We start from the raw sequence: 24,732 nt of genomic DNA on the forward strand, positions 1-24,732 counted from the left end.
TAACTGGCTGGAACAAGCTCCCCTTGGCAAACAATGCCGGGCCTCAGCTGTCATTTGCTAACCTCATGTTTGCTGTTGGAGGAATCTTTCTGGCAGAGACACGGAATGAAAACAAGCTGGCTCTGCTTAGCCCTCAATGAAGACCAGATGTAGGCCCATTTTGCTCTGCGTTCAGTGGCTTGAGAAACAGCATATATACAACTGTAACCAAATCTAACCGCTTATTTCTTACGAAATGCTGCATTTTCATACCTAAGAACATAAGATGCTGCATTTTAATGTTGTACTTTAATCTTGTTTTTAAGTGGTATTTTAATCAATTGTTTTATACTTGGCGATACTTTCTTGGGCTCCATGATCACTGCAGATGGTGACAGCAGCCACGAAATTAAAAGACGCCTGCTTCTTGGGAGAAAAGCAATGACAAACCTAGACAGCATCTTAAAAAGCAGAGACATCACCTTGCCAACAAAGGTCCGTATAGTAAAAGCTATGGTTTTCCCAGTAGTGATGTATGGAAGTCAGAGCTGGACCATAAAGAAGGCTGATCGCCGAAGAATGGATGTTTTTGAATTCTGGTGCTGGAGGAGACTCTTGAGAGTCCCATGGACTGCAAGAAGATCAAACCTCTCCATTCTGAAGGAAATCAGCCCCGAGCGCTCACTGGAAGGACAGATCCTGAAGCTGAGGCTCCAAGACTTTGGCCACCTCATGAGAAGAGAAGGCTCCCTGGAAAAGACCCTGATGCTGGGAAAGATGGAGGGCACAAGGAGAAGGGGAGGACAGAGGACGAGATGGTGGGACAGTGTTCTCGAAGCTACCAGCATGAGTTTGACCAAACTGCGGGAGGCAGTAGAAGACAGCAGTGCCTGGCGTGCTCTGGTCCAGGGGTCACGAAGAGGCGGACATGACTAAACGACTAAACAACAGCTGCCCTGAGCCCGGTCTTGGCTGGCGAGGGCGGGGTATAAATTATTATTATTATTATTATTATTATTATTATTATTACAGTGGTACCTCGGGTTACATACGCTTCAGGCTACAGATGCTTCAGGTTACACACTCTGCTAACCCAGAAATAGTGCTTCAGGTTAAGAACTTTGCTTCAAGATGAGAACAGAAATCGTGCTCTGGCAGCGCGGCAGCAGCGGGAGGCCCCATTAGCTAAAGTGGTGCTTCAGGTTAAGAACAGTTTCAGTACCCGAGGTACCACTGTATTATTATTATTATTAGGGATTGCTGGATCAAGCCAATGGCCCATCTAAGGCCAGGATCCTGTTCCCGCAGTGGCCAAATACCTCTAAGAATCTAGGAATTTAGATAAACTGCCTTGGGACCTGGAGGTGCCATAAGAAGAGCCTACCTGTCGGATCAGGCCAAAGGTTTTTCATTTAGTCTGGTATCCTGTTCTCACAGTGGCCAAACAGATGCCCATTATGGGAAACCCACAATCAGGATTTGACCGGAAGAGCTTAGCCATTGTTGCTAACTACCATTGACAGCCTTCTTTGTAAATGTAGGAATATGTCTTCAATGCCCGTGGATCAATCTTTGGGATGGGCTTTAATGATACAGTGGTACCTCGGGTTAAGAACTTAATTCTTTCCGGAGGTCTGTTCTTAACGTGAAACTGTTCTTAACCTGAGGCACCACCTTAGCTAATGGGACCTCCTGCCGCCACCGCACCACCACCACACGATTTCTGTTCTCATCCTGAAGCAAAGTTCTTGACCCGAGGTACTATTTCTGGGTTAGCGGAATCTGTAACCTGAAGCGCCTGTAACCTGAAGCATCTGTAACCTGAGGTACCACTGTACTGTGGTCCAGGGAGTCAGGATAGTTAGTTCAATATGTGGGCAGGAGTTCAAATCTCCCTGTTTTGGGTTTTCAAATCTGGTCAGTATGACAGAGGGCCAAAGAGACTTCTTCTGTTTGCTTCTTGTTTTCTGTCTGCCTCTGGCATCGTGGTCTGGCATCTTGGCTTTGGCTGCCTCCTGCTCGGACCTTGGAGCTCCTTGGACCTCAAAGCGCAGCATGTGACCTTTGGGCAGGGCGCAGGACTGGCAGAACATTATTTATGTACGCTACAACAGTGGCAAGAATTTTATTTATTGCACAATATTGGAAGACGGAAGGAACAATGGCAAGAAAAGCTGATGAACTATGCAAAATTGGCTAAGCTAGCAGACCAACTACGAGAGAAGGACAAAAAGGACTTCCAAAGAGCCTGGGAACCATTTACAGTTTATTTGCAGAAACAACAGAATGGACTGGATTCATTGGCTGGATTTGAATAAACTTTCACAACTTCTTTTGAGCAACAGATATTTCAGAGAACTGATAAGGAGTTTTATTTCTGCGTAGGAAAAGCAGGATACGATAAATAAAACTAAATAACTCAGCAGAGGGGGAGTTGAAGGAAGTCCAGAGGAGGGGAGGGAGAATAATTCTAAATAACATGGTGAATGAGATTTGTATGGCCTCTTTTCCCAATGACCCTCCATCTGACTTGGCTTCCTCCAGCCCCTTGGAAGCAGGGCTCTGCTCCCTTGTGAGGCTGGTCAAAGATTGACGGAGATGGACCCTGGCTGACATCTATCGATTATTTTCCCCCAAACGACCTTTAAGCTGGATGATTAAAGGTAAAGGGACCCCTGACCATTAGGTCCAGTCATGGCCGTCTCGGGGGTTGCGGCGCTCATCTCGCTTTATTGGCCGAGGGAGCCGGCGTACAGCTTCCGGGTCATGTGGCCAGCATGAATAAGCCGCTTCTGGCGAACCAGAGCAGCACACAGAAATGCCATTTACCTTCCTGCTGGAGCGGTACCTATTTATCTACTTGCACTGGTGCACGTTTGAACTGCTAGGTTGGCAGGAGCAGGGACCGAACAATGGGAGCTCACCCCGTCATGGGGATTCGAACCGCCTACCTTATGATCGGCAAGTCCTAGGCTCTGTGGTTTAACCCACAGCGCCACCTGTGTCCCTAAGCTGGATTATTAGCCATCCATAAATTGCACAAGGCATTGTAGCTTCAAGGGCTCAGTTGCATGGCAAATAAAGGAACTCATAGAATCACAGAACTGTGGAGTTGGAAGGGACACCAAGAGTCATCTAGTCCAGCCCTCTGTATGCAGGAATCACAGAATCCCTGAGAGATGACCATCTGAGCTCTGCTTAAAAACCTCCAAGGAAAGAAAGTCCGCCACCTTCCGAGTGCCAGGAGCCAGGGTGTTGGTCAGCAATGAAAGAAACACAGTGTCAGTGACGTCAATTCTTTAGTCAATGAAACCCAAGCCTAGTGTTACAACAACTCTTCCTCGTAGGTCTTGCCCCAGTGAGCTCCCTTAGACTCCTCCTCCCCTGGTTCCTTCCCAAACAATCTGAGACTTCTCCATCTTGCCTACCTTTGCTCCGCTCTCTTCATACCTCTTCGTGTTCTGGGAGACCGATTGACTCTTGGTGTCCCTTCCAACTCCCCAGTTCTATGATTCTATGAGTTTTATTTGACAAGCAACTGAGCCCTTGAATCTACAATGCCTTGTGCAATTTATGGATGGCTAATCTTCCAGCTTAAAGGTCATTTTGGGGGAAAGAATCAATAGATGTCAACCGGGGTCCATCTCTGTCAATCTTTGACCAGCCTCACCAGGGAGCAGAGCCCAGCTGCTCTTCTGGCTGCCAAGGGGCTGGAGGAAGCCAAGTCAGGTCATTGGGAACACAGGCCCAGACAGGGCCTGCCAGGACTTTTGCCAGTCCTGCACACTGCCGAAAAGTCACACGCTGTGTTTTAAAACAAAACAAAACAAAAATAGTCATCTTGCGACTTGCTGTTATAGATCCATGTTTGGATACAAGATTAGAACATGAGGAGGTTCAATCTGAAATCAGGCTAGGAAATAAGATTATTCATCTCACAGGACCAGAGATAGAATAAGAATCATAGAATCATAGAATGGCTAGTAATAGTGGATATCAGATTATAATCAGTGCCAAATTTGGTAGGAACCTGCCAACCCCGAGTTTGTTTCTTAAAATATGTCAGAAATATACCGCATTTTTTGCTCTATAAGACTCACTTTTTCCCTCCTAAAAAGTAAGGGGAAATGTGTGTGCGTCTTATGGAGCGAATGCAGGCTGCGCAGATATCCCAGAAGCCAGAACAGCAAGAAGGATTGCCGCTTTCGCTGCGCAGCGATCCCTCTTGCTTTTCTGGCTTCTGAGATGCAGAATATTTTTTTTCTTGTTTTCCTCCTCCAAAAACTAGGTGCGTCCTGTGGTCTGGTGTGTCATATAGAGCGAAAAATACGGTACATGGCAGCATAGGTCATTGGCTGGGCGGTGCCTCAAATGAATAAACATTTCTGAAATCGTGATACATAGAGCCTTCTGAAAGCGAATGTGAAGGGGAAAGTCTGGCCTATTTCTCCATCCTTGAGCAATGGTCAACCTATCCACAGCCAACAAATCTAGAAAAAGAGCTTTACAAACTATTTTTGCACTGCAAGCTTTGAATATTTATGATAGACAGAAACAGACATCAAGATTTACTGGTGTGCCTGCAATCTCTGAAATTTCTTGTGCAACTTGTCTCCAAAACATGAATATTTTTGATGGTACCCATGCAGATACATTGCCAAAGGAATTGGTCTTATGTATGATCTTGGCAGCTCAAATGTTGTTTAGTCGTTTAGTCGTGTCCGCCTCTTTGTGACCCCCTGGACCAGAGCACGCCAGGCCCTCCTGTCTTCCACTGCCTCCCGCAGTTTGGTCAAACTCATGACCAAATAGTCATTACAAAATCTTACACTGGGTGCTTGGCAACGCTCACTGTGGGATATAGCAATAATGAAGAAAGCTGTGAATCATTTGAGAGTTTTGACAAGGCATATGACTTGGCATTCCTTTATTGCATATACTAAAGGCAGCCCTGTTCAGGGAAGTTTTTAATGTGTGACATTTTAATGTATTTTTAATCTTTGTTGGAAGCCGCCCAGAGTGGCTGGGGAAACCCAACCAGATGGGCAGGGTACAAATAATAAGTTGTTGTTGTTGTTGTTATACAAAGGAAGCCTCTTTCTCAAGATAACCCTTCTCCCCAGCCCGACAGATCTGGAACTAGCCTTGAAAGTCAGTCTTTTTTGCTTGGACTTTGTTATGCTGACCCATGTGCCTCTCTTAAAATTTTGTTTTTCACCTTTTCATTCCCATCTCTTGTTATAACTGTTCTATGTGTTTTATGTACATTATAAAATGAACTTTTAAAAAGGAAAATCAAATCCCCAATCCAGTCTTCCATAACCTGGTGCCCTCCATATCAGTTTTCTGAAAATTCATCAACCATTTATTGCAAATTTCTCCTAACATTGCCTTTTCCGTATGCACAATTGCCTAAGAAGCACATTTTTGCAAAACAGTTCAAGTCCACCAGGTGAGTTGGGGTCTTCCTTCTCCTCCTTGAACGGACAGGCCTTCAAAGAGAGGGCTTTCCTACTTTACGGCCAATCTCTCAGGAGTGCAGAGGTACTGAGAGAGAAACCGAGATCTCCTTGCGCCGCAACACAGGAAGGGAGAGATCAGTGCTGGCGCCAGGACGCTGACAGCTGGTATTTTGGGGGCACCTTCCCAAGGCCCACGGCCGCCGGCGCGAGGCTGATCTGGCTGGGGGGCACAGGCGACTGGAGGGTGAAGGCCTGCAGGATGGTGGTGAAGAAGAGGAACAGCTCCATGCGGGCCAAGCCTTCGCCCATGCAGATACGCTTCCCTGCCAAGAGAAAAACGCAAAATCTGTCAGGCAGGTGGAAGGAGCCCTCTGACAAAACCCACCCTCGAATTTATTCCCCCGTGAAAGAAGTTTCCGTTCTTCTGCCTCATTCTTGGGGTGCTTTAGGAATTTCCTTTAGAAACAAGTATTAATTAAGGAAGGAAGGATTTATATCTAGATGTTAGGATAGAGATGATAAAGAAAACAGGAAAACAGGAAGACACAATGAGAGATAAAGGAGGATTGGTGGAAGTCAATGTCTTGCCGTTGTTGTTTTAGTGTTTATAATATTAACTTGTAAGATATGGATTTGTTGTTGTTGTTGTTGTTGTTGTTGCTTTCTTTAGTTTTCAAATGCTGGTTTTTGTGTGTTGTGTATTGTTATTTTTTGATATCTTTCGTGGTGTTGTTGTTTGGAAAATACTAATAAAATTTATTTTTTAAAAATCAATAAAAAGAAGAAGAAAAAAGGAATGAACCATGGTATGTTTTTATTTCGTCTTTAACATCTATGGATTATTTCTGTTGTACGGTTTTAAAACCAATAAAGCATTTTTTAAAAACAATCTGTGAGGTGAGTGAGGCTGAGAGACTTCAGAGAAGTGTGACTGGCCCAAGGTCACCCAGCAGCTGCATGTGGAGGAGCGGAGACGTGAACCCGGTTCCCCAGATTACTAGTCCACCGCTCTAACCACTACACCACACTGGCTTTCAAACAGATTTAGTAGGAACAATTACTCATAGGTACGTTGATCAATAGCTAATAATAATAATAATAATAATAATAATAATAATAATAATAATATATTATTTATACCCCACCCATCTGGATGGGCTTCCCCAGCCACTCTGGGCGGCTTCCCAAAAAATATTAAAATACTGTAATACATCAATACTGTAATATGATGCATAGGCATTAAAAGAAAGTGTTAAATGGCTGATAGGTGCAGTGGCGTAGCGTGGGTTGTCAGCACCCAGGGCAAGGCAAGTAATTTGCGCCCCCTAACCCGGGGTAAGGCAAGTAGTTTGCGCCCCCTAACCCCTAACCTGCCGCCGCTGCCAGCTTCTTCTTGCTGCTGCCTGGTCTGGTCTGGTGTGGTTCTCTCCCGCGCTCAGCGCTGCGCTGGGCGGCCGCTGCACTGTCCCTCCCCCAGATAGTCCCTCGCTCTCTCTCCGCACCGCACGCCTGGGACCCACCCCCTCCACAGTGGGCGGCGACCCAGCGGCTCAGATCGGATTCGCACAGCCAGCACTGCAGTGAGAGAGAGCGAGTGAGCCAGGTAGGGGCAGAGAGCTGAGAGTGCGAGCGCCCCCCCCCAGATGTTGCGCCCGGTGCGGCCGGCCCCCCCTACACCCCCCACGCTACGCCACTGGATAGGTGAAAAGATGCGCTGGAAGAGTCACGGTTGAAACAGGGCCCCTTCCATGAGAGGTCCAGAGGGTGGCAACATGGGAATGGGCCTTTTCTGCAGTGGCTCCCCGTTTCTGGGATGCGCTACACAGGGAGTCTCACTTGGTGCCTTCATTATAAATCTTTAGGTGCTGGGCAAAAATGTTCCTCTTTGACCTCTATCTGTGGCCCCTTGCATTGGGTGGGGTGTTTCATAGAATCATAGAATCCTAGAGTTGGAAGAGACCGCAAGGGCCATCGAGTCCAACCCCCTGCCAGGCAGGAAACACCATCAGAGCACTCCTGACATATGGTTGTCAAGCCTCTGCTTAAAGACCTCCAAAGTAGGAGACTCCACCACACTCCTTGGCAGCAAATTCCACTGTCAAACAGCTCTTACTGTCAGGAAGTTCTTCCTAATGTTTAGGTGGAATCTTCTTTCTTGTAGTTTGGATCCATTGCTCCGTGTCCGCTTCTCTGGAGCAGCAGAAAACAACCTTTCTCCCTCCTCTATGTGACATCCTTTTATATATTTGAACATGGCTATCATATCACCCCTTAACCTCCTCTTCTCCAGGCTAAACATGCCCAGCTCCCTTAGCCGTTCCTCATAAGGCATCGTTTCCAGGCCTTTGACAATTTTGGTTGCCCTCCTCTGGACACGTTCCAGTTTGTCAGTGTCCTTCTTGAACTGTGGTGCCCAGAACTGGACACAGTACTCCAGGTGAGGTCTGACCAGAGCAGAATACAGTGGCACTATTACTTCCCTTGATCTAGATGCTATACTCCTATTGATGCAGCCCAGAATTGCATTGGCTTTTTTAGCTGCCGCGTCACACTGTTGGCTCATGTCAAGTTTGTGGTCAACCAAGACTCCTGTTTGTAATGTAGTCTTTCAATGGGGTGTACAGCAACAGGTTGATAAGTGGTCAACCCAGCCCCTCTCCAACGCTGTCCTTGGTAGGTACAACGCAGGAGAGCCCTGCAGGATCAGGCCCCCCAGTCCTGCATCCTGTTCTCCCAGTGGCCCCCAGATGCCTGCGAGAAGCCAAGACAAGTAGGACCAGAACAGAGGTTCCTTTCTCTGACCCTCCTGCGAAGGACCGCCTGGAAATGAATCTCATAGGAGACCACTCACCAACCCCACTCCCCACTCCCCTCCCGTTGGAATGGAAGGAGACCCCTCCCTCCCCACGTACCTGCTGAGAAAGGCATGAAGGCCTCCACCTTCTTGAAGCAGCCTTGGCTATCCAAGAATCTCCCTGGGTCAAACTCTTGAGGGTTGGAGTGCTCCTCTGAGTCATAGTGAACGCTGCTCAGCAAAGGATAGATGTAGGTGCCCTGGGAGAAGCATATACAGTGGTACCTCGGGTTACAGACTCTTCAGCTTACAGACGCTTCAGGTTACAGACTCCACTAACCCAGAAATAGTACCTCGGGTTAAGAACTTTGCTTCAGGATGAGAACAGAAATTGTGCTCCGGTGGTGCGGCGGCAGCGGGAGGCCCCATTAGCTAAGGGGGTACCTCAGGTTAAGAACAGTTTCAGGTCAATCAATGAAATTTTATTAATATTTTCATATTGAGATATTTGTAGAATATCTTCTTTTCTCTCTCTATTTTTTTCTTCTTTTTCTCCTTTTTTCTCTTTTTTATAAATGTGTCCTTATTTAAAATATGTATGTATTTGCAATATTTTGCTTACATTTTGTAATAATTATGTTAAATAATATATATATATATATATATATGCTTTCGTAGATTTTCACGGGTACAGGAATGCAGGTTTTGGTGTCTTCGGGTGTCTTCCCGTGTAAGAGTTGGGGTGTCTAGGCGACGTTTCGACGAGGTCTCACTCGTCATCTTCAGGCTGGTGCTTTCGGCTTCTTGTTACTGGAACAGAGCAGGATCTCAGTGTTTGAGTTCCTATAAATACTGTTGAGGGGGTGTGGTGTATAGCCTCCAACGTTCTGGGCAGAGAGGAAGTTCCCAGGTTAGTGTGCCTTTTCTTCTTTTGTTCCTTAATTACTTGAGGGATATCTTGAGTGATTTCTTGAGTGATATTCTGAGTACCACTTAGGTGGGTCATTAGGTGTGGATTAGTTGCTAAAGCTTTCGTGTCTTGACCTCTTGAGCTTGTGAAGAGTTTTTCTGAGAAGATGGCTGTACTGCACTTAGTTGTGCTCTGGCTTGGCTTCGTGTATAGGGGCGAGCTGTGGTTTTGTGCCCTGTGCCAGCCAGATCTGTGTAGGGATTGCAGGGGGGTGCAGCATCCGGAGGTGCCACTATGGTTTGGCTACTGGATGGTGTCTGTAATTTATCTGTGGAGAGGGTCTGGGTTTGGGTCTGGTGTGGTTGATTGGTGATGGCGTTCTGTGTGCCTCTGGTTCTGGTGTCGGTTTTTGTGGGGAGGGCTAATTTCCAGATGTCTGGTAGGCGGGACGTGTCGTCACGCTTGTTCATGTTGTGAGGGTGTTTCTCTATCTCGATGGCTTCCATGATTATTCTCTTGTGGTGATGTTCCATGTTAAAGAGCAATTTGGAATCTGCAAAATTAATTTCGTGTCCTGTTTCTTTCATGTGTTGGAAAAGAGAGGAAGTTTTTTCTTCTTTTTTGACGGCATTCTTGTGTTCTGCGATACGTGCATTTATTCGTCTGTTTGTTTGTCCAATGTACGTGGCTGGGCAGACTTTGCAGGGTATTTCATAGACCCCTTGGTTTTCCAACTGGATTTTATCTTTGGGGTTTCTGAGGATATTGGCTATTTTTTGGTTGGTGCAAAAGGCTGTTTTGATATTGTGTTTATGGAGGATTTTGCTAATTTTATCTGTAGTGCCCTTGATATAAGGAAGGAGGGCCATGCCATTGTTTTCTTCTGTGTCTTGGTTTTTGGGGTGTCTTGAGAGGGGTGATCCCATAGGTGCTCCTTCTATCTGTTTGTATCTTTGTCCATTGTGGATGAAGTACGTGTTGGTTAGGCAGTGGTTGGTCAGGTCCAGGATGTATTCGGGGGGATTGTATTTGTTTTGAATGGCTGTCAAGGCTTCATTAATGGGCAAAAAGAAACACCCCCCAAAAACCAAGACACAGAAGAAAACAATGGCATGGCCCTCCTTCCTTATATCAAGGGCACTACAGATAAAATTAGCAAAATCCTCCATAAACACAATATCAAAACAGCCTTTTGCACCAACCAAAAAATAGCCAATATCCTCAGAAACCCCAAAGATAAAATCCAGTTGGAAAACCAAGGGGTCTATGAAATACCCTGCAAAGTCTGCCCAGCCACGTACATTGGACAAACAAACAGACGAATAAATGCACGTATCGCAGAACACAAGAATGCCGTCAAAAAAGAAGAAAAAACTTCCTCTCTTTTCCAACACATGAAAGAAACAGGACACGAAATTAATTTTGCAGATTCCAAATTGCTCTTTAACATGGAACATCACCACAAGAGAATAATCATGGAAGCCATCGAGATAGAGAAACACCCTCACAACATGAACAAGCGTGACGACACGTCCCGCCTGCCAGACATCTGGAAATTAGCCCTCCCCACAAAAACCGACACCAGAACCAGAGGCACACAGAACGCCATCACCAATCAACCACACCAGACCCAAACCCAGACCCTCTCCACAGATAAATTACAGACACCATCCAGTAGCCAAACCATAGTGGCACCTCCGGATGCTGCACCCCCCTGCAATCCCTACACAGATCTGGCTGGCACAGGGCACAAAACCACAGCTCGCCCCTATACACGAAGCCAAGCCAGAGCACAACTAAGTGCAGTACAGCCATCTTCTCAGAAAAACTCTTCACAAGCTCAAGAGGTCAAGACACGAAAGCTTTAGCAACTAATCCACACCTAATGACCCACCTAAGTGGTACTCAGAATATCACTCAAGAAATCACTCAAGATATCCCTCAAGTAATTAAGGAACAAAAGAAGAAAAGGCACACTAACCTGGGAACTTCCTCTCTGCCCAGAACGTTGGAGGCTATACACCACACCCCCTCAACAGTATTTATAGGAACTCAAACACTGAGATCCTGCTCTGTTCCAGTAACAAGAAGCCGAAAGCACCAGCCTGAAGATGACGAGTGAGACCTCGTCGAAACGTCGCCTAGACACCCCAACTCTTACACGGGAAGACACCCGAAGACACCAAAACCTGCATATATATATATATATATATATATATATATATATATATATATATATTAAAGAACAGTTTCAGGTTAATGACGTACCTCCAGAACAAATTAAGTTCTTAACCCGAGGTACCACTGTAGTTATTTATTTCCTTCACATCTGATGGGAGGGTGTTCCACAGGGTGGGTGCCACCATAGAGAAGGCCCTCTGCCTGGTTCCCTGTAACTTCACTTCTTTCAGTGAGGGAACCACCAGAAGGCCCTCAGAGCTGGACCTCAGTGTCCAGCCAGAACAATGGGGGTGGAGACGCTCCTTCAGGTCTACTGGACCGAGGCCATTTAGGGCTTTAAAGGTCAGCACCAACACTTTGAATTGTGCTCGGAAACGTACTGGGAGCCAGCGAAGATCCTTTAGGCCTGGTGTTATATGTTCCCGGCAGCCTTTCTCAGTCACCAGTCTAGCTGCCGCATTCTGGATTAGTCACCTTCAAAGTTAGCGCCCCATAGACCTCATTCCACTAATTCATTGCAGGTAGTTGAACACGGTGACCCTTTGGGTCGCTTCCGACTCTTTAATTCTATGATTATTGGCTTGTCAGCAGCAGCATTCCAACTCTAGAGAAACCCAGTGTTGATTTTGTTTCAAAATCTTCCCTGCACTTTACATCGTTTAGTAGTATTAAAAAGATCCAGATGGACAAGCATCCTGGCAGACAGATAAGGCAGCTTCCTGGGAGCTTTGAAATATACCCATTTCACAGGTGGAGAACTGACTCCTGTGGCTAAATGCCTTTCCAAGGCAAGTCCAGGTGTGACATGGGAGGCACTGAGCTCAAATACTGTCCCCGCCCTGACCCAGGAATTTCAGACCAGTTGCATGGAGGGCCCAAAGGCTGGATCCTGATCCCTCCACCCCTGCTGGGAATCTTACCTTGGGGATGACATAACCCCTGAAGTGGATGTCTTTCCTGGCCATGCGGGGAAGATTCATTGGTAGGATATCGCTGAATCGCTGGATCTCGTGCAAGACAGCCTCCATATAGGGCATTTTGTTCCTGTCCTCACTGGCTGGGGTCCGGTCCCTCCCAATCACTCGATCGATTTCCTCGTGGAGCTTTTCTTGGGGAAAAGAGAACAATTCCTGTGTCGCAGGGAGCTGAGCAAGATGACCTTTTGGGTCCCTTACAACTGTACAATTCCATCATTCTATGACTGAGCACCTGTTCACAATCAGGATAGCACCGTGCCTTTCTCTCTTGACACCCTTTCACTGGGACATTTTTGGGGATGGAGGGAGGACAAGAGGGAGGGGCCATGGGCACAAATCCCTCTCGTCTGGGAACTGTGTGTATACCATATTTTTTGCTCTATGTTGTTGTTTAGTCGTTTAGTCGTGTCCGACTCTTCGTGACCCCATAGACCAGAGCATGCTCTATAAGACTCACTTTTTCCCTCCTAAAAAGTAAGGGGAAATGTGTGTGCGTCTTATGGAGCGAATGCAGGCTGCGCAGCTATCCCAGAAGCCAGAACAGCAAGAGGGATTGCTGCTTTCACTGCGCAGTGATCCCTCTTGCTGTTCTGGCTTCTGAGATTCAGAATATATATTTTTTTCTTGTTTTCCTCCTCCAAAAACTAGGTGCGTCTTGTGGTCTGTTGCGTCTTATAGAGCGAAAAATACGTTGACCTTTTTCTAGATGATGTTACTCTCGCCAGGACGGAACTACATGTCCCGTTAATCTCACATCTTGACTACTACAGTCACTTCTATTTGGGGCTTCCCTTGAGGGTGGAAATTGCCTGTTTCTTTATCTTACTGCATTCATAGATCACCTTTTCCTCCATGGAAATCAAGGTGGGGTACATGGTCCACACAGCCCTCCATGGAGAAGAGTGCACTTAAGTTTGGGCTGTTGCCTTCCATCATCAGCTTGATCTGTTCTTGGCATCTGACCGTCTTGAGAGACAATGGAGTGTGCCACCAGGGGTGAAGTCAAACGGCTGTGTTAGGAGCACCAAAGTGACCTCCCCAGGGCGCAAGCCTGGGCAGCGTGTCTGGAGGTCCTGGGCTGCTCAGATGACAAGACCCCCCTTTCGGCCTTCCTGATGTGGTCCAAAGGAAAGAAGAGCACGACGTTTGGTACCAGCTGGGCTGCAGGAGTTGCAGGAAGGTGGCGTACAAGGTGCCATCCAAGCATCTTAGGGACCTCAGTCCTGATTTGTGTAGGGCAGGAGTGTCCAACTTCAAGTAGGCTGTGAGCTACTATCCAGTATCAAAAGCTGTCATTCTTCAGCAAGCATTCCATTCTCTCACCCTTCAGAAGTCCCGTAAAGGTAAAGGGACCCCTGACCATTAGGTCCAGTCATGGCCGACTCTGGGGTTGCGGCACTCATCTTGCTTTATTGGCTGAGGGAGCCGGCGTACAGCTTCCGGGTCATGTGGCCAGCATGACTGAGCCGCTTCTGGTGAACCAGAGCAGCGCACGGAAATGCAGTTTACCTTCCCGCCGGAGTGGTACCTATTTATCTACTTGCACTTTGACATGCTTTCGAACTGCTAGGTTGGCAGGAGCAGGGACCGAGCAACGGGAGCTCACCCTGTCACAGGGATACGAACCACCGACCTTCTGATCGGCAAGTCCTATACTCTGTGGTTTAACCCACAGTGCCACCCGCGTCCCCTCAATGCCCCTTGGTTCCCTCTAAAGCACATGCAGAAACTGCCTATTTGACCGTTGAACCCACTTTGGATCTCATCCGCTCCAGCTGCCAGAGCCTGCCTTCGCTTGCAGGGGAAGCTGCTAACTCACTGAGGTTTGAGACCCATAGGCTACCCTCACTTGGCTTAGCCAGCCAATCAAAGTCATACTACCCTGAACACACCCAACCATGTCTGAGCTTGGAAGCTAAGCAGGGTCAGGCCTGGTTAGCATTTGGATGGGAGACCATTTGGAGATACCAGATGCCCTAGGCTTTTCCTCCTTTTGGGCGTATGGAGTGATAGGGGAGTGGTAGTACCTCTGGTTGGGGACACGTCCTACTCCTTCTGGGGTACTCTGGTCCCTACCCAACACTCTTCTCTCACCTGTGGCTCCCAGAAGCTGTCAGCATGCGACAATGGACACACCCTGGGAACAGCCTGGTCTGTAGCTGTAGAAGCTCAGGTGATTCTCATAGGTTTCCTCCTTCTGCCCTCACCTTGAATCTGTGGGTACTTCAGCATGGTGAGGAATCCATATCTCAGGGTGGTGCCAATCGTCTCCGTCCCAGCGAAGAACAAGTTGAAGCTGGACGCGATCAAATTCTCCATGCAAAATTCAGAAGCCGGGTTATTCTTTTCCTGCCAAGAGATCGAGGTCTACTATGATGTCTGCATTGAAGGGGGGGTCAGACTAGATGCCACTTGGGGTCCCTTCCAATTCCACAATTCTCTGAAACCTGCAGACAGCACGTTTGGGGGGGGGGCAGATGATGGAGATGTGGAAGTTCATTCCTTACCTGATCCATCTTGACTAAGAAGCAGTCAATGTAGCTGTGGGGGTCAGAGGGATCCAGTGAGACCTGCTGCATCTTGATCCTCTCCTCTATGAAGCGGATGATCCCCTGGGAACATTTGCTGCCCGCGTGGTGGGATCCGGGGATCTTCTCCATGATCTCCGGGAAAATATTGTACAGCTGCGGGGGAAGAAGATGGGGAGCAATGGAAGGGCGTTACCACATTTGGCTGACCTTAGTATGTGTCTCCTGCAAACTCAGATTCCCAAAAAAAAGGCACATGCTGAGAAGAAGAAGAAGAGTTTGGATTTGGTATCTCGTTTTATCACTACCCGAAGGAGTCTCAAAGCAGCTAACAATCTCCTTTCCCTTCCTCCCCCACAACAAAGACTCTGTGAGGTGAGTGGGGCTGAGAGACTTCAGAGAAGTGTGACTGGCCCAAGGTCACCCAGCAGCTGCATGTGGAGGAGCGGAGACGCGAACCCAGTTCCCCAGATTACGAGTCTATCGCTTTTAACCACTACACCACAGGCTTATGCCTGCCTGGAAAAGTGACCCTTGACTCTTTGCACATGCTCATGGGTCCTTGGGCTTTCCTTTCCAAAAGCCTCCCTTCGCTTCAGAAATTCCAGCGCTGCCTTCTGCCCTGCAAGGCCCACGAGTGAGAACACTCTACACAATGAACTGGAGAGACGGATTCAGCCCATTGCTGTGGTTGCTTAATATAAGGCGGTCAGGTGGGGGGCAAATTGAGCCCCCTAGGCAACAAATCGCTCCTTCCTGCCACAGATTTATGAACCCTGACCTAATAATCTGGATTTCTGGTATTCAGGGCTTTGGCAAATTGCTCTCCTGGAAGGGAGATTCCATAAGCGAAAATATCTAGGGCAGAGCTTGAAGGACTAGATAGGCAGACAGATAGATGGCATGATTTTAATTCTTATACAAGAATTGAGACACATGGTCACTCAGTGCAGCCTGCCTTTGCAAACGTCTGTCTCATTTAAGACTAGAGAGAACTTTGAGCATCCATAATGATGGATCTTGGCCTCTGTTTATTTCCTTGATACACCAGGAATATCGTGCTAGAAAACCACCTCAGAAACATTGGACTCTATAGAGGGACCCATTTGAATAAAATATGTTAATTGAATCAAACTTCCAAACTCTTATGGAAAGACGCTGAAATTCTTAAAGTGACCTTGACAGAAAAGCCAAACCATTGCTTTTGTTTTCTTTTGTTGTTTATGGCTTGTTTGTTGCCATATATGTGTTTTTTGACCAAACTGCGGGAGGCAGTGGAAGACAGGAGTGCCTGGCGTGCTCTGGTCCAGGGGGTCACAAAGAGTTGGACACAACTAAACGATTAAACAACAACAACAATGTATTTTTCAGATTGCTATAATTCAAAATGATGGATTAAAAATTAATGATGGTGATGGTGATGATGTAATTCACAGGGGAATACTGTGTCTAATAAATAGTCTTTATTTGCAAATATAAGCTTTGTATGCATTAATGCTTTGGAACTGGGCTGTACCTTTGCTCTTTTGCCCTTCCATGCTGTGACACTCTATTGTTTAACTTTTCAGTTCTTTGCTTTAAAAAACACCACGATAATAAGTAAAGGGTAGATATATTGGGGGGGGGGGTCCTTGCAGTCCGTCCGCCCTCACCTGAGACGGGGGCAGGCTGGCCACGCGGAACCGTTCTGTGATCAGCTCACTCAGGGTGATGAATTTCTCATCGTCGTACTGGAACCTGTTCCCAAATAAGATGGAACAGATGACGTTGGAGACGGCTCGGCTGATGGCGACGGTGGGGTCAAAGGGCGTCCCTAGTGGGGAGAGACAGAAGGCAGGAGGAGGGAAGGAAAGGTCTGTCTTTGGCAAGAGCACACAATGGCTACACTTGTGGACCAAGCACCACAGAGTCTTCTAGAGGCGACCAATCCTTTAATTATGAATTTCTCCAGAGGCCTACCTTGCAACTTACGGAACTCCTCTGCCAGGCACCGGGCCTCCTCCTGGATCTGCTCCTCGATGGACCGTTTCCCCATCCCGAAATTCCTCAAGGTGGTGAGGCTGAACCTGCGAAGCTGCCTCCACCGATCACCGTTGGAAAAGGTCACCCCTGGCCAAGCAATATTATGATTATTGTAATATTTTTGTGTATATCCCCCCTTCTTCCTTGACAAGGACAGATTGTCTCTTCGATACTCATCCTTTTAAAACCTTGGCCGATTCATGTGTTATGTTTCCCAGGGACATCTCCCACAACCTCCCATTTCCTGACCTCCAGTTTGCTAACCTTTCTACTGCTGAGATAAACAGTGGTTGTGAAGGGTATTGTTTATGTGACAGTCAAATGTTGCTAAGTACATTGCTTTCAGGAAAAAACCAGGGTGGGTAAAAGCAGCCTTTGTCAACCTGGTGCCCTCCAGCTGTTTGGGGGATGAGAACTTGCATCTCTCCCAGTAACATCTGGCCCAGTTGGCTGACAAGAGGGAGAAAAAGTCAATTCTGTTTGAATTTACGAGATGTGCCAAGAACTGGAACACAGCTGCGAATCCAATCGTCTCTGAATTTTGCAACACGGTTCTTCAGCCAAGTCAAGTGCCACAAAAACAAAGCATGCATAAGAATTGAGCGGATTGAGTAAACAGGACCAAGAGTGAGTCCAATGGTCAAGAAGGCGGTTTCTGCATGTGCTGTAGAGGGAAGTGATGGGCAGATGGGACTCATCCACCTGGGAAGGGAGCCCATCAAGGAGAAGGAAAACTCTGGTCCTAAAACAGTGCTGCCTTGCGGAATATCTTCAGGAGAAGTCAAGGCAAAGGATTAAACCCCCCACAAATCCCTAAGGTGATTGGATGGTGCCTTGTACGCCTCCTTCTGGCAACTCCTGCAGCCAAGCTGGTGCCAAACGTCTTGCTCTGCTTTCGTTTGGACACATCAGTGGGACCAAGAGGGGTCTTGTCCTCTGTGGAGACCAGGACTCCCATGTACACTGCCCAGGCTTCTGCCCTGGAGAGGTCACTAACAGAATGGTTTGCTAACACAATGGTTTGCCTTCACCCCAGAGGCACACTCCATTGTCCCTAGAGACAGACAGGTGCCAATATCTAAACATTAATTACCCGCCCTTTACCCTAAGGTCCCAGCGTAGGGCTGGGGGTTGCAACATTAAAGCACAAGGTTAAAAACAGCTTACGGCAACTTGCAGTCACAGAAATAAGATGAGTGAAAGGCATTTTGGTTTGGGGGAATTGCTTTGCAATGTTGTACCTATTAAGAAAAATGTGCATGTTAGGAGAATTTTGCACTCAAATGTGGATGAATAATTCGCAAACCAATGTGGATATGTGGGGAACTGAAATCAAGAGTTGGGAAGATGAGAAACTGATAGAAACCAAAATTGACAGACCATAGAAGTGTAGACACCAAACCTCTGTTTGAAACCCTTCAAGGAAGGAGAGTTCACAACCTCTGGGAGGAGACCGTCCCACTGTCTAACAGCTTTTCCCATCAGATAAAAAGGTGAAGATACCCCTGACCATTAGGTCCAGTCGTGACCGACTCTGGGGTTGTGGCGCTCATCTCGCTTTATTGGCCGAGGGAGCCGGCGTACAGCTTCCGGGTCACGTGGCCAGCATGACTAAGCCGCTTCTGGTGAACCAGAGCAACACACGGAAACTGAACTGAAATCAAGAGTTGGGAAGATGAGAAACTGATAGAAACCAAAATTGACAGACCATAGAATTGTAGAGTTGGAAGGGAGCCCAAGACTCACCTGGTCCAACCCCCTGTAATGTAAGAATCTCAAGTAAGGCTTCCAGGACATCCAACCTCTGTTTGAAAGCCAGTGTGGTGCAGTGGTTAAGAGCGGTGGACTCGTAATCTGGTGAACCGGGTTCGCTTCCCCTCTCCTCCACCTGCAGCTGCTGGGTGACCTTGGGCCAGTCACACTTCTCTGAAGTCTCTCAGCCCCACTCACCTCACAGAGTGTTTGTTGTGGGGGAGGAAGGGAAAGGAGAATGTTAGCCGCTTTGAGTCTCCTTCGGGTAGTGATAAAGCGGGATATCAAGTCCAAACTCTTCTTCTTCAAGGAAGGAGAGTCCACAACCTCTGGGGGGAGTCTGTTCCACTAACAGCTCTTCCCATCAGTTAGTTCTTCCTGATGCTTAGTCAGAATCAACTTTCTTGTAACTTGAAGCCATGGGTTCGAATCCTATCGGCCCATCCCTAGCTGGCACTGATTAGAATTGTAGTCCAAACCAGATGGAGGGCACCAGGTTGGCACTCTACCATCAGACCCATGTCTGATGAGTGACAGAAAGATGGACTGAGCTGTGCCCCAAGCCCCCTTTCCCCACAGGGATGGACCTCTCACCGTGCTCATGGAAATCCTTGGAGAAGGACGGCAGCTGCCCTCTCGCGTTGAAGTCCTCTGCCTGGTCCACCAGGGCTTCCTTCACCACCTTGTAGCTGCTCAAGACCACGACTCGCCGCAGCCCTAGGTAGACGGTGAAGACCGAGCCGTAGGCCTCGCCCAGCTGCCGGGAGAAGAGCCTCAGGTTGGCCCAGGTGTGGACAGGTGAGGGGATAACTGGACAGGAAGGGAGCCCAGTGAGGAGGGAAGTGAAGCCTGGGGAGGGGAGGGCCAGCTGGAAGATTCAGGGCAGATGGAGGACATATTTGGGATAAAGAGTTAAACTATGGAACTCGCTTCCACAGGTGGAAGTGATGGCCACCAAATTGGATGGCTTTGAAAAACAACTTCAGGGAGGAGAGGACTCTCGTTGGCTTCTGGCCAGGATGGCTCTGTCAGGAAAAAGCACCAAGGCAAAAGCCAGCTCCAGATGGCTGGAATACAAAACAGGATGTTATGTTTTGCAGATGTACTACTGGGGAAAAGGTGGAGCCTATTCTCTGTACTGAGCACCGGATGTTAGCTCAGAGTGTCATGTGACCTGTGCTGGAAGTACAGGGGAGGAGTTGTGACTCTTCTGATGGAGTCTGCAGGGTGCAGTCGCATTTCTATGTACTGCTGAATGACAGGAATAAAACATGTAAATAGGACTCCTGTCTGTCTCATTTCCCCTCCCTGGGGGGGAAAGCTGGAAGAGAGAAGCAGAGGGTGTGTTCTTTCTCACGTCTAATGAGAAGAATCGCCGGTTTGTTTACCTAGCCTGCCGGGAGTTGCAGACGGAAGGTAAACACAGTATCTCACTCAATTGCCTCGGGGGAGGCCAGGTACCTCTGACTGTGAGCTGAGATACTAACAGGCTCTGCTCTGTCTTCACAGTTGGAGACAGCAAGACTTCCAAATCCTAGTCGCTCGAATCCACAGGAGGGGAGACGACTCTTGCGCTTGCATCCTGCTCGCAGGTTTCCCATTAGGGCATCTGACTGACTGCTGTGAGACGAGGACGCTGGACTAGATGGGACACTGGCCTGATCCAGCAGGCTTAACTGACCCATATCTCCCATATCTGACCCTCTCCCATTAATGTGCGAGGTGGAATTACTGTTAGGCTCATCATTAGTCAGGCCAACGTCAGCCGTGCAAGAGTGTGCCGTGACTGCAAGACAGACTATCAAAGTGAAAAGTGCAAGGAGGGTTCTGAAACATGGGTTGAGTAATTTGTATTTCATGGACTGTGATTTAATGAGATATGGAGAAGCGTCAGAAGGTGCTTGGTTAGAGGAGGAACGGCTCAGGTGACATATATTTGCCTATTGTCCTAATGCAGGCATGGCCATACTTGGTCTTCCAGCTGTTTTGGGACTACAACTCCCATCATCCCTAGCTAACAGGACCAGTGGTCAGGGATGATGGGAATTGTAGTCCCAAAACAGCTGGAGGGCCAGGTTTGGCCATGCCTGTAATGGAAATGCTCCCCCTATCTCTGTGGACTCTATCCTGCTACGGAATAAAGTCTGACTGATTGGGAATTGAGGGGGAGCCTCCATACCTCAACCCCCAATGGTGAGTGGGGCAGGGACAGGAACAACTAATGGAGAAACTCCAGGTTGAGAGGCAGAAGGAGTGGCAGCTTGGCCCCCAAACTGTGGGGTGCATGGCCCTGGCACCGAAATTTGTGGGTGCTCGGCCCCTTCATGGGGGATTTTGTGGGCCCCAGGGAGTTGGCACGTATGAGAGGCAGTCTAACTGTGAACAGCTGTGTGTGAATCTGAACTTACAATGAGGTTGATCTCTGTAGATCATGGCACGGGTATAAGACTGACGTAACTTAAATATGACATGAGATTCTTCTTCCTGAACCTTGTACCGGCCTCATCTCAGGAAAAACTTCATACCTTGAAATGGTCAACACATGCAAATCCAGAAATCCAGAATGCATGACTTCAAGATAATGGTGGCACAGCCAAGAGATAGCCAGGTCCAGTTAACTGCTCGCTATATCTCCCTTTGGTTAAGCAAAACACAGATAGAGTGATAAGCAAGCAGATAAGGCCAGTTTTCAGTCCTTTTCTCACTCAGATGGCCATGGGATGGAGCTGGGTGTGTGTGTGGGACAGGGGATGGGAATCACTCATCTCAATGCCCCTCCCTTCCTTACGAGGAGGCATTAGCCAAGACCCCAGCTCCTCTGACTCTAACAGGACAGCAATAAACCCAGCGCTCTCCAGGACTCAGCACACTTCTGCTTTGCTTTAAAGACAGGTATACTTTCCTCCCCTGCCCCTACTGAGCCAGTGTGGTGTAGTGGTTAAGAGCGGTGGACTCATAATCTGGGGAACCGGGTTCGCGTCTCCGCTCCTCCACATGCAGCTGCTGGGTGACTTTGGGCCAGTCACACTTCTCTGAAGTCTCTCAGCCCCACTCACCTCACAGAGTGTTTGTTGTGGGGGAGGAAGGAAAAGGAGATTGTTAGCCACTTTGAGACTCCTTAAGGGGAGTGAAAGGCGGGATATCAAATCCAAACTCTTCTTCTTCTCTACTGCTAGTGTGGGTTTATGGCAAAATTGTCAGGCCAACGTTTCTATAGGCTTTTAAAAATAGGGAAGCTTTCACTCTTCTGATCAAGAGTGCAGGCATCGTAGCCAAGAATTCTTTTAGCCCCAAAATGGGAGATAACAAGAAGTACCAACGAAAGAAGAGTGGCAGATGAAGAGGGTGGACTTTGCAGAACTGGTGAAGCTGAAAAGAAAAATCTGAAACCTGCACGATCAAGTATTCCAAAAGGACTGGATTAAATTTATACGATACCTGAAAGATTATTGTAAACAATTAACATCACTAGCAGGTTTGGTTGCCTGAAGATTTGTAATGAGAAATTTTCTACCTTTCTATATTTATTTAACATTTGAGTCATTTTGTAATGAGCGCAATTAGAATTGGAAAACGTACAAAATGCAAGGATATAAAGGTTAATTTTGAAAGCCATGAGGCGGGAGGGAAGGAAGTGGATAGGCTTTAAAGAGCCTGCCAGACACAGTAAGACATCAAACATTTAAAACTTCCCGATACAGGGCTGCCTTCAGATGTCTTCTAAAAGTCATGTAGTTGTTTATTTTCTTGACATCCGCTGGGAGGGCGTTCCACAGGGCGGGCGCCACCACCGAGAAGGCCCTATGCCTGATTCCCTGTAACCTCACTTCTGCAGGGAGGGAACCTCCAGGAGGACCTCGGAGGAGGATCTCAGTCTCCGGGGCTGGACGGTGTGGGTGGGGACACTCCTTCAGGTATACATATTGTGTCACTTCTATTTCATGTAACAAAATAGTTTTCTATATGCCTTTGGTGTGAGACGTTCTAAAGGGTTAACACATACTCATTAGACAAGATCATGTTAGAACTCCAGCAGAAGATACCAAGCCTCTCAGCAGTGTGTATATGAACATGCATGAGTCCTGGCTGCGCACATGTGAGTTCAGGTATACACTTGAATTATCAGGTTCTGGGGAAATGTTGTGAGGAGGGATATTGCCTTCAGGCTTTGACTGTGGGCTTCACAGAGGTACCTGGCTGGCCCCTGTGGTGGGCTAAAGAACCCCCGTTGGACACACCCAGCAACCTCTTCTGATGCCCTCTCATTCCTACAGAGATAAGTCCTCAGCTACAGACCCTCCTAGATCCCTATTTTCCAGGGACATCCCTAATTTAGAGAAGCTGTCCCATTTTCTGATTTGATCCTGGAATGTCCCACTTTTCACTGGAGAAATGTTGGAGGGTATGGAGTCATCCGACTCCCGAGCCGTCTGAAGGTAATCCTGTATAGGGAAGGTGTTTTTTTTAATGTTTTATTACGTTTTTATATATGTTGAAAACTGCCCAGAGTGGCTGGGGCAGCCCAGTAAGATGTGTGGGGTATAAATAGTAAAATTATCATTATGGAATTGTACATCCCTATTTTCATTTGAGAAATGTCGAAGATTAATGTTTTAATAATCTTTAATTTTTAATCTTTTGTTGGTTACTTATTATTATTATTATTACTATTATTATTATATGTAACTGTAGGACTATTTACACCCTTCCAATCCCCACCAGCCAAACTTGCAGGCTTGGCTGTCTTCCCAGAGGGAGAGTTTAGGTCTACTGTCAGGACTTCACTGGAGGAGGAGAGCAGGGAGGCGACTGGAGACTCACCTTCTCCAGGGATCTGAGCATGTTGTTTGGGTCCAGTTGGAGAAAATTCCCCAGGATGGGGAGCGGGGTGGGTCCAGGGGGCAGACGGCCTTTGCCGCCTTTGCCCTTCCATGCCAAGCCCAGGAATAAGACGCCACAGACGCAAAGGAGCAGGAAGAGAGTCCCAGAGAACAGCTCCATGGAGGACCCTGGCCAAGAGATGCCCCCTCTGGGCTGTGGGGAGGCGCCGAGAGGACTTATAAGGGCGGCTGGGGAACACCCAACTCTCCACATTGGTTATCCAGTAACTCCCGGTCCTCCAACCCATTTCCAAGCCAGCTGGGGGGACTCTGCCATTTCCAATCAAGAAGTTAATTTGCTAATTTATCAAGGGCCACATAATGGGTGTTTCACTGCAAATATTGGGCAGGGTATGGGAAAACAGATTAGATCGAGGTTCGTTAAGGTTGGGGCTGGAATGGTATTTTTCTTTTCTTTTTTTAATGCTAACATGTTTATGTCTTGCCGTATAATTGTTGCAGAGGCATCCAATAAATTGCTGGGGGGGGGGTATCCTCCACCTGCCTTTCCAGGCTCACGTCTGCACCATCCCTCTAAAGTGCTATGATTCTTCTTTAAACGGCCATGGCTTCCCCCAGAGAATCATGGGAAGTGTAGTCTGTTTCAATGTTCTGAGAGGTGTTCAGAGACCCTCCCTATTCGCCTCCCAGAGCTACAGTTCCCTGAGAAGAGGAACTCTGTTTATTTCCTACAAATTCCGGTTTGATTGCTGTGTCCCACAGTGGTTATAGTGCCAGACTAGAACATGGGAAAGCCCAGGGTTCAAATTCCCCCCACCTCAGCTGTGAAGCTCATCTGGGTGCCCTTGGGCTAGTCAGCGACTCTCAGCCTAACCTACATCGCAAGGTTGTTGTTGTGGAGATTAAATAGGGAGGGAAATAACTATGTATGCTTTTGTTGTTGTTTAGTCGTTTAGTCGTGTCCGACTCTTCGTGACCCCCTGGACCAGAGCACGCCAGGCCCTCCTGTCTTCCACTGCCTCCTCAAACTCATGCTGGTAGCTTCGAGAACACTGTCCCACCATCTCGTCCTCTGCCGTCCCCTTCTCCTTGTGCCCTCCATCTTTCCCAACATCAGGGTCTTTTCCAGGGAGTCTTCTCTTCTCATGAGGTGGCCAAAGTCTTGGAGCCTCAGCTTCAGGATCTGTCCTTCCAGTGAGCACTCAGGGCTGATTTCCTTCAGAATGGAGAGGTTTGATCTTCTTGCAGTCCATGGGACTCTCAAGAGTCTCCTCCAGCACCAGAAT

General features: G+C 47.7%; 1 protein-coding gene across 1 annotated transcript; it reads right to left on the reverse strand.

Moving 5' to 3' along the window:
* Nucleotides 1-4,891: 4,891 nt before the first annotated feature.
* On the reverse strand, nucleotides 4,892-23,794 carry LOC310712935 (cytochrome P450 2F3-like). Its single transcript, XM_083516403.1, has 9 exons — nucleotides 23,427-23,794; nucleotides 19,200-19,362; nucleotides 16,791-16,940; nucleotides 16,484-16,644; nucleotides 14,811-14,987; nucleotides 14,511-14,652; nucleotides 12,247-12,434; nucleotides 8,354-8,495; nucleotides 4,892-5,764 (listed from the first exon to the last, which is right to left on the reverse strand). The coding sequence occupies exons 1-9, from the start codon at nucleotides 23,697-23,699 to the stop codon at nucleotides 5,577-5,579; spliced, it is 1,584 nt and encodes a 527-aa protein (XP_083372529.1). The 5' UTR covers nucleotides 23,700-23,794; the 3' UTR covers nucleotides 4,892-5,576.
* Between the last annotated feature and the right edge of the window lie 938 nt (nucleotides 23,795-24,732).

The sequence above is a fragment of the Podarcis liolepis genome (genome assembly GCF_965112155.1).
Source record: "Podarcis liolepis genome assembly, chromosome: 7".
NCBI classification, from domain to species: Eukaryota; Metazoa; Chordata; class Lepidosauria; order Squamata; family Lacertidae; genus Podarcis; species Podarcis liolepis.